Here is a 19,904-nt window from a genome sequence, read left to right on the forward strand (position 1 = left end):
TTGCAATGCACCGCACACTGCTACCGTATTCCACAGTCCCTCCAGCTACAACCTTCACCTCAAAAATTAATGCAAGACCAAGAATATATTTCGCATAAATTAAAAAAATATAAATTTATATTTTTATTAAAAACAAGGGATAATTTTAAAGTAAAAATACTCATACTTGATCCTCCAACGAAAATAGCTCAGTTCTAACTCTTAAAAAAATAACTTTTGCAAATCCAAAATATTAAAAGAAATGCTTTAATTATAGATAAAGTAAATTAGAAATACTGAGGTGAGTTAATATAGTACGTCATATTAGAAAATTAATAAAATAAATATAACGTATCATATAAAACTGTATCAATTTATGATTTACTTTTATGAAATCTCTTAAAACTAAAAAGTTAATATGTATACATTGATCAAACCCATAAATTATAATGCTCGACTTTCTTTCTATTGATTTATCCTTTTCCTCAAATTTCAATGTTCCATTAGTACTGACTAACAAAATGCCAAAAATACTAATTCCACATAAACCATTTTGCATGAAACAGAACCATAACGTTCTGTTTATCTATGAGCAATATGCCTGCCCGTCTCCTTTCTTTTAGCATGCACATTCCACACAACTTAGGAAGACGTAATATGTAAATACGAACATCATAACTATATAGCAACGAATGGCTGCAGACAGGCCCTGTGATTTAAGCAATTCTACCATACGAAAGCTTGATCTACATGTAAAGATAGTTGGTTTTGTCGGGAAAAAAGGATAATAAAAAATAGTACAAAAAGTATTGCAACTGGGAATCATCTTTTGAATAAGAAAACGGGTATGGGAGCCCATGGTTTGTTCAATATCTGGAACTTGCAGCAAACCCATTCATCTACTGGCAATCCAGAAGCAAATGCTTGAATTGTCTCCCATTCCTGCCTGGATATCAGAAAAAAGAACAAAGATATATCTGTTAATGGTTATTAAAACATTTATCTAGAACAGATCCGAAGGGACCGAAGCCTTAAAAACAGCTACTGAAAAAAGAATTTTTTGTATGGGGAGGGCAAACAAATACATAGACACAGATGCATCGTCTTCCTATATGCGTGTGCGCGTATTTATGTAAATTCGAAACGGAAAAGTTATATTAATTTTCTCATAAGTCATAAATTATAACAGTACAAAAAAGTTAGTCTAAAATAATATATGAAATGACTAGGCAAAAAGTTAGTCTAAAATAATATATGAAATGACTAGGCAATGCAAGTGTATATATATATATATAGCGTGCGTGTTGTATATATATAACAAAAAGTATTGATCATCCTCTATATAAATTACAAACTATGGAATCACACCCATGTAAGACCACATAAAATTCCACCTCCAAGATAATAATCTTATGCAACTCTCAGATTACAACTTAGTAATGGTAGAAGAGTTTGCAAAAAATCCAGTAAAACGTGTACTAAATTAAGTTGGAATCTCCACCGACCAATCACAGTTTACCAACTGAAGTAGAAAACTTAAAATGGCCCATGAAATTATTCAAACAGTAATGTCTTACCAAACAACCACTATGAACTTGAACTTAAACTGCCTCACTGTTTTCATTGCATGCAGAAATAAGGCACTAAAAGGGGGAAAAAAACACAGGTTTCATGAATTCTAAGTCAATCTAGACTGAATCTATGATGCTTGCAGGCTATACTCTTACTGGACATTGAAATTATCAACAATTTGTTTGAAACAAAACATTTCCTCTAACTGGCATCATAAGAGCTTGCCAAACTTCATAATTTTACACGAAAGCCCCTCTAACGCGGTGCTATTATAGGATTTAAACCCTCCAATAGGAGTTTGCCACGTGTTCAGCACGATAAATTTACAGTAGGAGCGAAACTCTATTTATGATTTATTTTTTTATCACATTAACCTTTACTTCTTATTTCATATTTTAGCCTATCTAGAGATTTATTCCTAGCCTGTAGAAACAAAAATAATAATTAACAAATAAAATATCAGCCTGGTTCATTGACCAAAACTGGTTTCCATCACAACCTAAATAGTAAATACACTTATAGATAAATTTAAAAAGTAGAATGAAGTCTTGCGCTTTTGCTTCTTTTAAGGAAATTTTATTACTTGTAAAAAGGTATAATTTAGTGCATTCAATAAGATGCAGGAATGGACCCAAGGGAGTGATGAATGCATGAGTATTTTCAAAATATGAATTACTTATCCGATTACTGGATTAGTCCATTGAGGCTATTTTGCAAGCTTTCCATTCCTTAGTCAAAATCTTCTTCAGTGCGAGGAAAAATATACTTTCCATACTCTTATCTCTAAGTTTTAGCTACAAAATTCCACTCTCTCTATTTTAGAGACTCACTTTTGAAGTGTACTCCACAGAGAGCTCTGAATGACTCAAATGCTGAAGAACCACTGGAGTGGGAGAGGGGGACATTTTTTTTCCTGAGCAAGAGAGGGAGAGGGATTGGGAGAAAAGAGTGAGAAGAATAAAAAGAAGGGAGCAAGAGACAGTTGGGGAAAGTGAGGGAATGTTTCATAAGTGAAAATTTCTGTAACTTTTGAGAATTCTTGAACAAATTTTTTATTTATTTTTGATAAGTAAGAATTCTTGAACAAAATTTTAAGATGTCTCTTGTATTGGGTTTTGTACAAGGGGGTCAGTAGGAAGAGAAATTGCTTGTAGACATTTTTTTCAAGATACATTTGGTATTGGGTTTGTGAAAGTGGGTAGGTATCAGTGAAAAGTCATTTGAATAAGGTTTGTGAAAGGTGTCATTTTGGGTTTTGTGCAAATTGTTTTGGTTTTTATATTTTTTATTTAACCATTTGCTCTCGCATTCAAAGCAAAAGTCAAATAGTTAGCGAGTGAGTTACAGTGCCCCTTCTAGTTTGGGGAGGCCCTGTAGCTCATTGTTATTTTACAGTAAATAGAGGGAAGCTGATGTTTATTGATCTGAAATTAGGGTGCTTATCTCTGAATTACAGAGCCCCTTCTATTACAGATGCTGTGAACAACAATTCCATAGTTCTAATGCCCACATGAGATCTAGATACCGAAAATAGGTATTAATACAATCGAATTTTAAAGCATTTTAGAGACTGAGAAATCCATTTGTTCCTGGCTTTTAAAGTCCAAGGGTGGTTTAAGAAACTGAGAAATCAAGCCCTAAAGGTTACAGATCTTTGATTTTTTATATACTATTAAGTTGGCTAAAGCCTTCCATAAAGTAGTGGGATAAACTTCGAGAACAGAACCTATGGTCTACATAGAACAAAAAGTCTCTAGGAAATCATGTGCAGAGTAATTTGGATGATTACTAATCACACAAAAAGGAGGCATAAAATCAATTACTGAAAAAAGGATCCAATCGTGGTCCCCATGCAACTCAACAAATTGTTATTTCACCATTGTAACCATTAACTTCGATAGGTAAAAATATTTTTTCCTGATAGGCGTAACCATTAAATAATCCACTAGAATAACAATCCATTCATGCCATAATAGCCTCATTTCATCTGTTCACTCTACCAAATGACAACAAATATGGTACTAATCAAGTCTTTAATGTGTTAAAGGCTTAACCAGATTGATTAGTAAGACAAAACACGGATCATTAACAGTAAACTAGCTATATAAGCAGAGGTACATCTATTAATAATAGGAATTGAGCTGAGCAGAGCAGAAGTATTACCATCCGCCGGGATGCCCCACATAAACCACTAAGCTTATAAGCCCTCCTGGCATTACACTTTCTTTTGCAGCTTCCAGCGCAAGTAAAGTCGTCTCTGGCTTTGTGATTATTGCCTTGTCACCACCAGGAAGGAAACCTAAGTTGAAAGCAACAAGCCTAAAACCACCCAGGTCATCAAATTCTGCCTTTTCTGAAAGCAGTCTTCTTGTTTTCCTTGATGAAATGCATAAATATGTCTTTGATTGAAAATTAACAGATACACTCATAGGGTCTGGAGTCCACAACCACGAGCACATCCTCCCACTCATATTTATGGGCACAGAAGGTGGCATTCGAGCTAAAGCCATTGGCTTAATGAAATGCAGAAATATTAACTAAGATATGGCTTGGCTCAATATGAATCCATGATATTGAAGAATTTAATTGATTATCATATCTTAATACATCTACAATAAGAAGTACAATAAATGGCCGTTAGATGTTGTACATATTTCTTCTTTCTAGTAAATTGTGTTGTTAATTTCTTCTATAATTAATGTTTTCTTTAAATTATAAATAATTTCTTTTATTAGAAACTCCATATGAAGCAGTATCCTTGGAGGCCAGATCTTGATGGTTTAGCTTTTGATAACATTGACTCTGAGTGTTACATGGCTTGAACGACCTTTTGAGGAGAAAGAAGTTTTAAGGATAGAACTCCTGCTTTGGATGGCTTCAACCATGACATTTTTTCAGGTTTGTTGGGACATTGTACAGGAAGACATAATGAAAGTGTTTCAGGAATTGCATTCTTTTGGGAGTTTGAAAAGAGTCTAAATGCGACCTTCATTGCACTTATTCCAAAGAGGGTGGGGGCTTTTGATGTGAAGGGTTTTCATGGTTTACAAAATCATTTCCAAAGTTCTTGCCATCCGTTTGAGCACAGTTATGGGGATGATTATTTCAAAATCTCATAATGCTTTCGTTAAAAGGAGACAAATTCTGGATTCAGTATTAATAGCCAATGAATATTTGGAAAGTAGAATTAAATAGGGAGTGCTAGGTATTTTATGTGAGCTTGACATGGAGAAGGCTTTTGATCATGTCAGTTGGGATTTTCATTTTTACCGACTAGGGAGATGTGGCTTTGGGAGGAGGTGGTGTAAGTGGAGTACGCATCGCGTTTCAACAGCACGATTATCAGTGTTAGTACACAACTCTCCCGTGATCTTCTTTAATAGTTCTCGTGGTTTGAGACAAGGGGATTTGTTGTCTCCCTTCCTTTTTGTCATAGCTATGGATGCACTAGGCCAAATGCTGAGGGCTACAATAAATGGTGGTTTCTTGGCAGGTTTCTTGGTGGGTGGGTCTTATAATGGATTGATTAATATTTCTCACCTTTTGTTTGCATATGATATGTTACTTTTTTGTGATGTGAATCCAGGTCAGGTGCAAACATTGAGAGCACACTTGCTTTGTTTTGGGGCTGTCTTGCCAAAAGGTATTTCTTGGAAAATCCAAGAAATATTAGCACTTGGCAAACATTCTAGGTTGCCAGGTTTCTTCATTGCCACTAAGAGATCTTGGTCTCCCTTTGGGGGCTGTTTTTAAGGCAAGAGCAGTTTAAAATCGGGTGATAGAGAAGGTTGAGAGAAGGTTGGCGGAATGGAAGAGGTTGTACCTATCAGAACAGAAGAATCACCTTAATCAAGAGCACTCTTTCTAATCTCCCTACATGTTTTCTCTCACTATTTCCTATACCAGTTGGCATGGCTAATCGGACTGAAAATATTTTTTGAGAGTTCTTGTGGAGAGGTATTGAGGCGGAAGCCAAGTTTATTATGTTAGTTGGGAAAAGTTATGTACCCCACTGTCGTGTGGAGGGTTGGGAGTTATGAAGTGGTTATGGAGGAATCATTAGGAAAGTGAGTCTTTGTGGAGGGCTGTGATTGATTCCAAATATGGGAGTGCTTTTTATGTGTGTGTGTGTTGGTGGTTGTGGGGGGGTGGGTTGGGTGTTGTTGGTGTTCTAATGAGGTTATAGGTACACATGGTGTGGGGGTTTTAAAAAAATATTAGGAGTGGTTGGGATGAGTTCACCAAACATGCTTGTTTTGCATTAGGGATGGCTCTACGAATAGTTAATGGCATAATTCATGGTTTGGTGGTAGGACCCTTAGTGCTTAGTGCTGCTTTTCCAGGTCTTCTTGTATCACTTAGAATCAGGGTGCTTTAGTGGAAGATGTTTTGGATTGCTAGAGTGGTTTCCCCTCAATAGAATGTACATTTTTCTAGAGCAGCAAATGATTGGGAAATGTAAGCAATTTCTGATCTGTTTAGTTTGCTGTATGATACAAGTATTGGCCAGGCTGAGGCGGAGAAGATGGTCTCGATTCACACTGGAAACAAGAAGTTTTTATTTTTAGGAAGCATGGATTACTTGTTATGTATTGGTGCAACATGTAAAAAATGTGGCAAATCGGTGGATCCTTTGTTACTTCATTCTGAGATGGCAAGGATGTTATGGTATGAGGTCTTTAATAGGACTGGAGTGGCATGGGTGATGCCGACAAGGAGGGTGGTGGAACTTTTTGCTTGTTTGAATGATCTTAGGGGTAACTCTCAATTGCCATCGGCGGGAACCTGATCCCTTTATGTCTTGTGTGGTGTATCTGGCTCGAGAGGAATGGTCAGTGTTTTGAAGATAATAAATGCTTAGCGGACGAACTTAGATATGTTTGCTTTTAACACTTTATTTCTTTGGGCTTCGGCCATTATATTTCATGGAACTAGTGTCCATGATTTCCTTATTTCTTTTTCTAGTTCCAGAATTGTAACTAGGTTTCCACATTTGTATAATTCCTGTGTACTTGGGCTATGCCTTTTTAGTTGTCCAAATAAAACTTTTCACGATACCCAATATTGCAATTGATAAAAAAAACTTCCACAAAGTCTGAGTATGGTTACGGGGAAGATCATCACAAAGTCTCAAAATGCCTTTGTCAAGGGTAGACAATTCTTAACTCTATTCTCATAGCTAATGAATGCTTGGAGAGTAGGATTAGAGGCGGGGTTCTAGGAATCCTTTGCAAATTAGATATGGAGAAGGCTTTTGATTATGTTAAATGAGATTTTTTTATATATATCCTTGGTAGGCATGGTTTTGGGGAAAAATGGTGTAAGTGGATGAAGCATTGCATTTCTTCAGCTAGATTTTCAGTTTTGGACAATGGTACTCCAGCTGTTTTTTTTTTTTAATTTTTTTAACGGCTCACAGGACTAAGACAAGGGGATCCTTTATCCCCTTTCTCTTTGTTTTAGTTATGGATGTGTTGAGTAGAATGTTGAAGGCAGTGGTGGACAGGGATTTTATCTCGGGCTTCTCGGTGGGCAGTACCGTTCAAGGCAGCATTAATTTCTCTCATTTACCTTTTGCAGATGATACTTTGATCCTATGTGAGCCAAATTCTGATTAGATCTGTTCATTGAGGGCACTTTTGTTATGTTTTGAAGCTGTATCTGGTTTAAAAGTCAATTTGTCTAAATCTGAAATAGTCCTCGTTGGTTTGGTCAATAATCTTGGGGATTTGACTGATATATTAGGTTGTAAGTTTTCTTCTTTGCCTATGAAATATCTGGGTCTTCCCTTGGGGGCACCTTTTAAATTAAAAGCAATTTGGGACAGGGTTTTAGGCCTGGTTTGTGAAAGGCCTGGTTTGTTTTCACAAACCAACTCAACTCATCTCATTTAATCATGACAACTTTTTCAAATCCCCACATAATATAAAATAAAAAATTCAACCTTTTCAAATCCCAAAACAAAAATAATATTAAAAAAATATATTCTAACAATATTTTATTTAAATTTCAACTTTAATCTCAACTCATCTACGAAAACAAATGAGGCTAAAGAAAATTGAATGTAGGTTTGCTGGCTGGAAAATGATCTACTTGTGCAAAAGTGGTAGAATCACCTTATCAAGAGCACTTAATCTAATATCCCAACCTATTTCCTATCTTTATTTCCTTTGCCTGCAGGAGTGGCTAATAGAATGGAAAGGATATTCCGTGACTTCTTATGGGGTGGATTGGAGGATGAGAAGAAATTCCACTTGCTCAAGTAGGATAAGATTTGTTCTCCTTGATATTCGGGAGGTTTGGGGATTTGAAGTGGGTAGGGGTAACCGGATCAGTTTTTGGCATGATTTATGGTGTGGAGACGTGGCCTTGAAGATTGCTTTCCCTTCCCTCTATAGAATTGCTTCAGATAAAGGCGCTTCTGTATCTGATTGCATGAGCAACACTGCTGGTTTTATTTAGTGGTCAATAAGTTTTGTTAAGAATGCCCACGATTGGGAGGTGGGGGCTATCACTGATTTTTACAGCTTTCTCTATGCCTTAAATTTAAAATCTGGAGGGGAGGATGGATTAATCTGGATTCAGCTTGGTAATAAGAAATTTCTGGTTAGATCTTTGTACAAAGTCTTGGTGCCACATTCTTCTAGTGATTTTTTCCCTTGGAAAAATATTTGGAGATGCAAAGTGCCTCTCAAGGTCTGATTCTTCGGGTGGTTGGCTTCTCATGGGAAAATCCTTACTATTGATAAGCTGAGAAAGGTATCGTTGCAATGGATTGGTGCTTTATGTACAAAAGGTGTGGAGAATCGGCGGATCACCTTCTTCTTCATTGTGATGTGTCGAGGGCTTTGTGGGATAAGGTCTTTGTCAAGCTTGGCATTTCTTGGGTGATGCCTATGAGTGTGGGGAATCTTTTGGCCTGTTGGAGAGGGATTCAAAGAAATCTTCAAATAGCAGCTGTTTGGAAGATGATTCCGCTTTGTCTTCTGTGGTGTATTTGGAATGAGAGGAATGGTCGCTGTTTCGACAATAGAGAACGCTTGGTGGATGGGATTAGGGCTTTCTTTTTTCATACCTTGTTGCTTTGGGCTTTGGTTATTGTAATGGATGGATTTAGTTCCTGTAGTCAATATTGAGAGAAATTACACTTAGATATTTTATTGATCTTTAAGCTTATATATATAGTACACAAATGACACTAACACCCTTATATACATTAGTTACAACCATACCCTCTAACACTCCCCCTCAAGCTGGTGCATATATATCATATAAACCTAGCTTGGAACAAATAAGCTTTAACCGTTTACAACACACTGGTTTGGTAAATATATCTGCAAGTTGATCAGCAGATTTCACAAATGGTGTAGAAATGTCACCACTTAGTATTTTATCCCGAATGAAATGACAATCAATCTCAATGTGTTTAGTCATCTCATGGAAAACAGGATTAGATGCAATATGCACTGCAGTTTGGTTATCACAAAGTGATTGAAGAGGGACAGGAGCTGGAAACCCAATCTCTTGGAGAAAGTGTTGCAACCATGTCAGCTCACTAGTTGTGTGAGTCATTGCTCTGTATTCAGCTTCTGCACTAGACCGAGCTACTACTGTTTGCTTCTTACTCTTCCACATAACCAAGTTACCACCCACAAAGGTACAATATCCAGTAGTTTATCTTCTATCTGAAGGAGATCCAGCCCAATCAACATCTGAAAAAGCTTCAATTCTAAAATGTCCATTTGATCTATACAACAATCCAATACCAGGAGCCCGTTTAAGGTAACGAAGAATATGAATTATAGCATCCCAATGTGAGACCCTGGGCATTTGTAGAAATTGACTCACTACACTCACTGCATAAGAGATATCAGGTCTAGTAATAGTAAGATAATTCAATTTACCAACTAGTCTGTGATACCGACCTGGATCTCCAAACAACTCCCCTTCATCTTTCAAGAGTTTACGATTTGGATCCATAGGTGTGTCAATGGGCCGTGCACCCAACATGCCAGTTTCTCCAGAAGGTCAAGTGCATATTTTCTTTGAGATAGGTTAATACCTTTCTTCGATCTACCAACTTCAATTCCAAGAAAGTATCTAAGTTTGCCCAAGTCTTTTGTCTGAAACTGATCATGTAGGAATTGTTTTAGCCTGGCAATTCCAACCAAGTCACTTCCAGTAATGACAATGTCATCCACATATACAACTAACAAGATATGACCTGCATCACTATGTAGGTGAAATACCGAATGATCTGTTTGGCATCTATGAAGACCAAATGCCAATACAGCTTTCGAGAACCTTCCAAACCATGCTCGAGGAGATTGTTTCAAACCATATAATGCCTTCTTTAACTTGCACACAGTACCTCGATACTCCCCCTGAGCAACAAACCCAGGTGGTTGCTCCGTATACACTTCCTCATTTAAGTCGCCATGTAAGAATGCGTTTTTAACATCCAATTGAAATAAAGGCCAATCCAGATTAGCAGCAAGAGAGATCAATATTCGAACAGAAAAAATTTTGGCAACTGGGGAGAAAGTCTCATCATAATCAATGCCATAAGTTTGAGTGTAACCCTTAGCAACCAAGCGAGCTTTCAAGCGTTCCATAGAACCATCAGGGTGAAATTTGATGGTATACACCCATCTACAACCAACCGGGTGTTTACCAGGTGGTAAAGGGACAAGATCCCATGTCCCATTATGATGAAGAGCATCCATTTCATTTTCCATAGCAGTCCTCCATTCCAAATCAGATAAAGCATCCTGAACAGTTTTAGGAACAGAAAGTTTTGAGAGTTGAGAAGAAAAACATGAGAAGGATGGAGATAAGGCATGGAAAGGACATACTGGCTAATCGGATGTTGAGTAACACAAGAGCGAGTACCTTTTTGGAGAGCAATAGGTCGAGAGTCTAAAGCAGTAGATAACTCAGGATCTGAAGATGGAGACAAGGTTGGTGGAGGCATGAGAGCTAGGAGCCGCAAGCATTGCGAGTACACCTGTAAAGGAACAACGGAAGGCATTGAGGAGGGTTGGGAAGAATTGGGTGAGTGAGCAGGAGAAAGAGTAAGGGTAGGTAATGGTAGAGGATCACACTCACCAACCGAAGATGTTTCTGAGAAATAGGGTGTGGACTCAAAGAAGGTGACATCAGCACTAGTGAAGTAACGTCTAAGAGCAGGACTATAGCAACGATATCCTTTTTGAGTCCGAGAATAACCAACAAACAAACACTTAGTAGCACGTGGATCAAGCTTATCAAAGCCTGAGCCAAGATTATGAACATAGCAAACACACCCAAAAATTTTTGGAGGGATAGAAAAAGGTGAAGAAGAAGGGTACAAGATGGAGAAGGGAGAGGAACCATTGAGGACTGATGAGGACATACGGTTAATAAGGTAACATGCAGTAAGAACATCATCACTCCAAAAGTGTTTAGGAACATGCATGTGCAGAAAAAGAGCTCGGGTTACATCTAACAAATGGCAATTTTTGCGTTCAGCCACCCCATTTTGTTGGTGTGTATAAGAACATGAAGTTTGATGGACAATTCCTTTATTACTTAAGTAAGTAGTAAAGGAATTAGATTGATACTCTTTAGCATTGTCAGAATGCAAGATTTGAACTTTTTGTCTAAATTGAGTTTTAATTTCTTTCCGGAAGACTTTGAATATGGAAAAAAGTTCAGATCGCGCCTTCATAAAAAACAACCATGTCATTCGAGAGTAGTCATCAACAAATGTAACAAAATACTGAAACTTGTTTGATACAATGTTAATTGGTCCCCATATATCAGAGTGAACCAATTTAAAAGGAATAGAAGTTCGATTATCAAGTCGAGGTACAAAAGACACACAATGGTGTTTGCTAAGCTGACATGCTTCACAAGAAAAGGGAGACACATTTCCAAGATTCCTAACTTGGCGTTTCAAAAGAGAAAGGGATGGGTGTCCAAGGCGACAATGCCATTCAAAAGCAGATGATGAGGCTGTGAGAGCTCGAGTAGGTGACTCTTCAACATCAAGGTAATATAGACCACCAGTTTCATGCCCCGTACCAATCTTCTTCCCCGTCTTGAGATCCTGAAAGATACATACAGATGGATAAAAGGTTACGGAACATTGAAGAGTTTGAGTAATTTTACTAATGGATAGTAAACTAAAGGGAAAACTAGGAGCGTATAAAACAAATGACAAGGATATAGAATCGGTGAGATTAGTGGATCCAATGCCTGTAACTTTAGCAAGAGAACCATTAGCAAGAGTGACACTCTTTGGAGATTTCATATTATCTAACTTAGACAAGGAATAAGACAAACCGGTCAAGTGTTCGTTGGCTTCTGAATCGATGATCCATGGATGTTGAGGAGATAAGACAAGACATGCGGACGTTGTACCTGAATGGGCACGAGTAGCTATGGAAGATGAAGCCGTCTGTGTGCGACCCAAAAGTTGATCATACTCATCCTTGGATATGCTAATCATCTCTGGAGTTAGGTTGGAACTCGTTGATGGTAGATCATCTTGAAAAGTGGCTTGATTAGCGGATCCAAATGGTCTACCATGTAGATCCCAACAATAATCCACTGAGTGGTTAGTGCAACCACAATGGGTGCACTTACGAGATTCACGATCTCAAGTACGATTATCACGTCCCCCACGTGCACCTCCACGTGCGCTTCTACCACTTCGACCTCCACGCCCAGCAGGAGCAACATAGGAGGCAACTAAAGCAGATCTCTCATTACTTTGATCAGAAGACAATGTAGCTAACTGAAGTTGGGAGAATACATCAGGAAATGAGGGAAGCTGTGGACTTGCCAAGATTTGAGAACGCACTGACTCATACTCAAGTTTTAAAGCAACAAGAAAGCGAACAACATTAAAATCTTCCCGTTGTTTCAGCATACTTGGAACATCAGAAGTGATAGGTTGATACATTTTTAGCTCTTCACATATGCTCATCACTTGAGAGTAATATTCTTCCAGGCTCAAAACACTTTGTTCCAATGCGAAAAATTGTTTACACAACTCATAAATACGAGTTATGTTTTCAACACCCGAATACATTTGTTTGAGATGCCTCCACACCTCTTGAGCGGTATCAAAATGTATTAAGCTTGTACAAATATTAGGCTCAATACTGGTCAACATCAAAGACAATATTTGAGCATCTTCTTGCTCTCATTGGGCAAAGGTAGAACTAGTCGAATTAGGAACTGGATCAACCAAATGAGTATGACGAAGACCTTTGCCTTTCAAAAACATTTCAACAGATCTTGACCACAACATATAATTTTTTCCATTTAACTTCACCGAAGTCATAGGCATACTAACATTTGGTGCAAGAGACATTGACTCAAATTTAGTATCCATGGAAAACAAAAATATCACAACAATTCACTTTAGAAGAAAAGATTTCACATAAAAACATGAAATATGGATGAGAAATTGGAAAAAGCACGCTGGAAAAGTACAAATCCAGATTAAAAACCCAAACTTCGGGCCTATATCGTGTGAAACTAATTTGAACCGGTCGAAATAAGCAAATATCGGGTCTGAACCGGTATGTTTCGGGCCTGAACCGTCCTGTTTCGGGTTTGAACCGGAATGTTTCGGGTCTGAACCGGACAGTTTCGGGATATTTCGGGTTTCGGCTTGTACCGGGTTCACTGCCGACCAAAAAAGGATTATGCTATCCCTAACCGAGAATAAGCTTACCTTATATCCATTACCAAACAGGGCTTATTTTGAATAGGAATAAGTTCCTATTGCAGGTTTGAGGCATACCCAGTCTAGAACGGGTTTTGTTGAGACCTGCAGCCAAACACCCCAAGCCGAGCTCCTCGCCGACGATATACGGTTGCTCCGGCAGCCGATGACGACGGAAAATACACCGGAATGCACAGAAAACGCCGGTGAAGTGTATTCCGATGACTTTAACACTTGAAATCACTGGAAACACGTTGAAAATGGGCTTATTCCACTCCCTGCCACCAATGCCGAAGACGACACCACCAGAAAACACCACAGACGGCTACGGTGATTCCACACAGCACCACTAACCACCACCAGCCACCACTAACAACCACTAATCATGAAACGCGTTGAAAAAAGTAAAAATTTGTCACACAACACTACCAACCGACTATGCAGAGTGCTCTGATACCATGTAGTCGATATTGAGAGAAATTACACTTAGATATTTTATTGATCTTTAAGCTTATATATACAGTACACAAATGACACTAACACCCTTATATACATTAGTTACAACCATACCCTCCAACACAATGACTTTCGTGCTGTTTTTCAGCTTTAGTTTGTACTTAGTGTTTTCTCTTGTGTACTTGGGCTATGCCTAATTACGTGGTTTTTAATAAATTTCTTATTTTTCAAAAAAAAGAAAACTTCCACCACAGATCATAAATCATGAATGCCTAGGACATCTAAATTGACCAAATGTACATGCAATTGGTCGTAAGATCTGGGGCACTATTTGTGGAGGTAGCTAATGTGCTAGTTGATATTGATATTTGGACCACGCTTGGGAAACTATAATGTTTTGCCAGTCTTAAGAGCCTGAAGATAAAATGTCATTGATGATAAAGCCTAATAGTACCATCATAGCAGTAAAGTAAGTTGCATCAAAAAGGAATATAAAGGAATCTCTTAGAAATTTCTTAAAAAATGGGTCAGGGATATGCATGCTTAGCACCATTAAAATCGAATGGTAATACATTCAGTTTTCTTTTTAAGAGTTACCCTAGAACAATTTTAACATGTTTAAGTACGACCACTGATAAAAGATCTGACATAGGATGTTGAAACATGGCTTAAACTATATAAGTACCAGTATCAACAAGAATATTAGTGACCTCCAGGGTTTCTGATACCTTGAAAAATGCAATTGACATCTCTGGCTAGTTGAACACCCCTATTAGATGTATGCTGATAGGCTATACTAATGTGTATTTTCCCAGCAAAGAGACAAAACTGTTTGAAAAAATTTCTTTCAGAATTCCAGGACCCTTAGTTCTAGTTCCTTGACTATTCCATATCAAGAAGTAATCTCTGAAGGTTACTAAGGCAAAGTGAGAGGGCCTAGAGTGAGAAACTGCAGCTAAATTATTCTGCTCATGTTTGTTCGACAAACACAGTTGCTTAAAGTTGGAGTATCTTGAGTTTTATAGGTTTATTTATTTATTTATTTATTTGATAAGTAATAAACTTTATTGAAACAAATGAAACTAGGCAGAGCTATGGGTTGGTATTCTTTGTAGAGCTGGGCTGAGTTGGGTTATGCCTAAGAGGGTGGTGGAGGTTTTAGCCTGCTGGAACAGAAATCACAATAGCTCTCAACTGGATGCGGCATGGAGGATGATACCATTGTGCTTATTGAATTTTATAGGTTGAGAAATACATTTAAGTAAACACATATTTCGTCAAGTCAAATAGCTTTCATGTTACATATAGATCCTCTGCTTCAAAACACAGACCAATCAGAACAAGTATCAAGTTGTAGGGAGCACCTCACGGAGGCCTTCTCTGGAATAACTTTGTCCAGTTCACTGTGGCATATAGGCAGGAGCTTGACAAGGTCTCTCTGCATACATTTGCAACTCATAAGCAATTGCACCGACTTTTCTAATCTTACGAAAACAACTTCAAAACCCTACACCATGTTCCCAATTCCAAAAGACAATACATGATTACATATGGATGTAGTGCAAAAAAAACCGAGCATTTCAGCAGTAATGATAGGACCAATAGTATTTATGTGTTATCTTTGGCGTCTATAGATATTAGACACATAAAAGTTCACTATAGGTACAGAAATTAAAAAACAATATAAAATCCTAGAGAGTCTAAGGAGCATTTGGAATCATATTTGTATCTATATTATCAAGAATACAGCTTCAATTTTCTTTTTACCGTTTTCCCATTATACATAGATAGATCTTTCTTTACTTTTCTAGACAATCAATAAAAGGGCTCAGACCTCTACTAAATATTGAAAATGCTAACATATAAAGGCTATTTCTTTCCTCATCCTCAAGTGGACTCTGAAATTACCAGTTAAGTGGTAGATAAAGACCAACCTGTGCACTAACAAGTGTGGGTGGGCTGTTTTTAATTTGTTTTCCTTTCTCTTTAGGGTTGGGACGTTTGCTTAGTTTCATGTTTGATTAAATTCAAGTAAAAGAATTACAGGAGTTTGCAAGCAGTTGGTTAAGACTATCAGGAATCCAATGACATGCAATTTTAACCAATGAAACTGCAAGTAATTCTGTGAGTTTACTTCCAATCAATTGGCTATCAAAACTTTTAAAAGAAGCCAAATTATAATACCTCGAATTGACTAAAAGAGCGTGGTGAATGGGATCACACATTGCCTAGGAGGGAGAAGTTTTGGGGATCCATAATGATTCCATGGAGTCCAATTGTAACTTTAATAGTTCTTTTGGAGTATAAACATAGTTGTCAAACATTATTTGGGTCGTTACATGAATATAACTATCATATAATATATATATATATATTTGTATCTAGCGATTGATAGCATGTATTCCACCTAGATGCAGACCACGGGTTGAACATGTTAGAAATCAGATCTAGGAACCTAACTTTAATGCCAAGAAAAGAGAATCCTCTCATCTAAAATAAATTAGTAACTCTATAGCAGGCTGTCTGTACCAGCATTTCTAAAAGCACCAAAGTCAGTCCCTGGACTCCAACCCTAACAGAGCTTACCGTCTATTTGGCATTTCTTTTAGGTATAAGTCATAAATTTATGGTAATCTCACTTTATATATAACATTTTGTTAACTACAACAATGGCAGTCCATATTTACATGCTTAGGCAAGACTCCAAGTGATAAGGACTAAAACATTTCCAACTCTGTATTTCTGGGTTTTAAGATTAGAGAGCCACAGTAACTTATAAAAACAAAAAACAAATGATTAGACAGCCATGGCAGTTTAGTTCAAGTACCGCTATATGTTAGAACTGAAAATGGATTATTGCAAAATAGTTTCACTTAATTGTGCAAAATTAGTAGGGTGAAATCTCTTGAGTTACAAAATTTTTTATCTTTTGCATTCCTTGAAGAATCCAAAGTAAAAGGTAACTGAAAGTGCAAAATTGGGGCACCTCATTTGCATTGACGGACTCTTCCAACAAAGTATTAGTGTTTACTAAAGCATCCTTCTGAACATCCATGGCATAAACACATCCCCTACCTAATTCATCAGAAACCATTTTGAGCAATGCTAAGGTATCATAGCCATTGCCACAAGTGGCATCAATGACTGTGTCCCCTTTCTTGACAACATGTTTCCATACCCTGGTATACAGAGGCAATAGAAGATCAGAAGTCAGAATAGGCTTGCACTGAATAATAAGCAAACGTATATATACAAGTGAACCAATCTAGAGATGGTCAAGGTTAATTACAAAATATCCTGCCGGGTTACCATTTACCATAAAGGAAAAGCTTATCAAAGGCGCCGCAGGGGGCCGGGGGGGGGGAGTGTTAAATTGTCGAATCCCAATTTTAAATGACTCATATTGAGCCCATACAAGCTCAATGTAACAAATGCCAAACCAATTACATAACACAAGCTCATATTTTGAACGAACCAAACACAAGTAGCACATGGGCTCATTCATTAAATAAAAGTTTATAGAATTCAGAATGCATATACTTTGCAAAAGTAAGAGAGCTACTTTAAGTTTCTCAGCAAAGGATCTGATGTAGAATTCATATATATAACCAATTAACCATTGATGTGCCGATAACAAGAAGCAACACTTAGCATGTGTAGTCAAATCACAGAGAACTGATAGAACAGATTCTCCTATTAAAGATGACCAAATTACTGATGAGATAGGAAGTTGGACAAGTATGGAATGAAAGGAAAGCATCTCAACAAACAACTGTAGATCAACTGAAAGAGTATCAAGCATTGATAGTGGCTAATTCCAAACTATGCTTCTTAAAAAGAAAGTCATGGTAAGTTGTCTTATACCAAAACAACTTTATACACAAATACATATGTGCATACAAGCACAGGAACACCTTACACACAGACGCACACCCCAAAGAAAACCCGAGGCATCAGCTCTAAATTGTAAGGCCAAAGCTGCAATTTATCATTAACAAAAAGAAAAAGGAATCCCTCGTCACCTGTATTTAGATTGGGCCCCTTAAATATTAATTTTGCTTAGTTTGCTCCTACTACAATGCTAACAATCAATAAAAATGAAATTTCAGAGTTAGCCAGCATGATTTTTGGCCCATTCCCATGATAATCATGCTTAGGTGTCTCTCTTGTATATGTCCTTGTACTTGCGCTATGCCTATTATCATCAATAAAATTCTTATTTACTGATTAATAAAATGGCCTTATTGCTCTGTATTATCAGTGAAAATCTCCAGTGCTATATGATATAATCTCTTGGTCTTAAACACAATGTTCATACAGGTAACATCAAGGTGGATTGCAATATGGGTGAATTTTAAGCTCATCATTCATATGTCTTCACCGGCCATCCCTTGCATCATATAAAACAATTACATACACGGCATTTGAAAATATAAGTCCTATAACTGCATACTTTTATCACTAGTCATTACTGCAGTAATGCACCATTGTTGCATTGAGAATAAACACATATAAAATTTCACTTTTGTAAAGGAAGAAAGAATTAAACTCCAGTAGGCCTTCACCAGAACAAATAAGGGTAGATAATCGCAAGAATCAAAATCTTTAAAAATTTTGTTAATAAAAATGGATACAAGACATATCTGGAGGAACTCGATTGTCAAGTACTTACGAGTGAGCAACTTCTGTCGCCCTCTTCTTGCCAAATATATAGCTCACTAGAACATCCTCCATTCCTAATATCAAAGCATTCACAATGTGGGAATATAAGATTCAGCAATAAAAAACCATAACTTCAGATATTTATAAGTTGTGGTAATTATGCCATATACCAATCACACACACACACACATACATGTATTATTTATATAGAGTTATAGACAACCACACCCAGACACAGTACATGTATATATAAACTCACATGTAGATACATGTGTGCTATGCGAGTTTATTTTATTACTTATTAAAAAAACAAAATAACATAGCCACCACACGCGGACATTCAAGTGCGCACGCTCGCACACTCGGATTTATTGGTATAATTAAGAAAACTAGCAAATTTATAATCAATCAAAGATTTTATAAGTTTATTTTCATAGATAAATCCATCAGAACAGAATAAAACTTTGAATTCAGACACGAAACCCAACCCACCACAGCTACTGTTCTGTTTGGTTTTTGAGAAAATGTGGGAAAGAGGAAAATAATTCTTGTTACATATGACCCGAGAAACTTAATGCTTATGGGTGAAAGGCGGGGAGGATTGATACCAGACATAGGAGTATCATCGAGGACATAAGTTTCAGAAGTTGAAGAGGCAGAGGCGAGTCCATTTCGGTCACTCGGCTTCAAGCTGAAACAGAGGTTTCTTCTAGGACTACCACGCGAGAGGTTTCGTGGAGAAATAAGTACGGGTTTCCGTTGGAAAGCTAATAGGGGTTTCAAGATGGCAGAAGAACGTGATGAGCCTCTCAGCGATAACATCTCTCCCTCTCACGCGCGAGTATGGCGACGTTGCTTCCTGGCGCTCGGAGCAATACGGTCTTTAGACTTGCTAGACATCGGCAGTTAGGTCCGGTCCGGTCTCGGAAAGTTTTGTGATACGACCGGACCAATTCGGTTCGGAGTTTTTATACCCTAGACCGGAAAGAACGGTCTAAGATTGGGCCTGTCCGGTCTCATTCGGGACATTCCGACCAATCGGTTCTTTCGGTCTAATTTTATTTTTTTAAAATTGATTGATAAAAAAAATTATTTAAAATAATAAATTAAAATAAAGTAACTTATTAAATAAAAATTGCATAATAAATTATACAATTATTAATATATATATATTATAATTATACATTACTAATATTATATATTATAGTTATACATTAAAGAATATAATAATATATTGATCTAAATATATATAGTGAGACTTAATTCTAATACTATAACTAATAACTATACTAGTAGTATTACTAATATACTATATGTTAGTACTAAATTGGTAATACTATATTAAATAATAATTTATGTAGTTATAGTGATTTAATACTGATATATTAAGTTAACTATACTAACGCTATTATAAATTGATACATATACTATAATTTATAATATAACTCTTATAATATGTTAATATATACTAATACTATATATTATAGTTATACATTAAAGAATATAATACTTATGT

The 19,904-nt window shown here is 36.9% G+C and overlaps 1 protein-coding gene across 3 annotated transcripts; it reads right to left on the reverse strand.

Moving 5' to 3' along the window:
- Positions 1–637: 637 nt before the first annotated feature.
- On the reverse strand, positions 638–19,327 carry LOC122281370 (putative rRNA methylase YtqB). 3 transcript variants are annotated; one of them, XM_043092796.1, is made up of 6 exons: positions 18,997–19,326; positions 18,399–18,462; positions 16,713–16,905; positions 15,091–15,164; positions 3,715–3,870; positions 638–925 (listed from the first exon to the last, which is right to left on the reverse strand). In XM_043092796.1, the coding sequence occupies exons 1-6, from the start codon at positions 19,208–19,210 to the stop codon at positions 802–804; spliced, it is 825 nt and encodes a 274-aa protein (XP_042948730.1). In that variant the 5' UTR covers positions 19,211–19,326; the 3' UTR covers positions 638–801. The 3 variants fall into 3 exon arrangements, with proteins under 3 accessions (XP_042948730.1, XP_042948732.1, XP_042948731.1); XM_043092798.1 differs by lacking the exon at positions 3,715–3,870 and having other exon boundaries at positions 18,997–19,325; XM_043092797.1 differs by lacking the exons at positions 638–925; positions 3,715–3,870 and adding an exon at positions 11,256–11,641 and having other exon boundaries at positions 18,997–19,327.
- Between the last annotated feature and the right edge of the window lie 577 nt (positions 19,328–19,904).

Source organism: Carya illinoinensis, chromosome 11 (genome assembly GCF_018687715.1).
Source record: "Carya illinoinensis cultivar Pawnee chromosome 11, C.illinoinensisPawnee_v1, whole genome shotgun sequence".
NCBI lineage: Eukaryota > Viridiplantae > Streptophyta > Magnoliopsida > Fagales > Juglandaceae > Carya > Carya illinoinensis.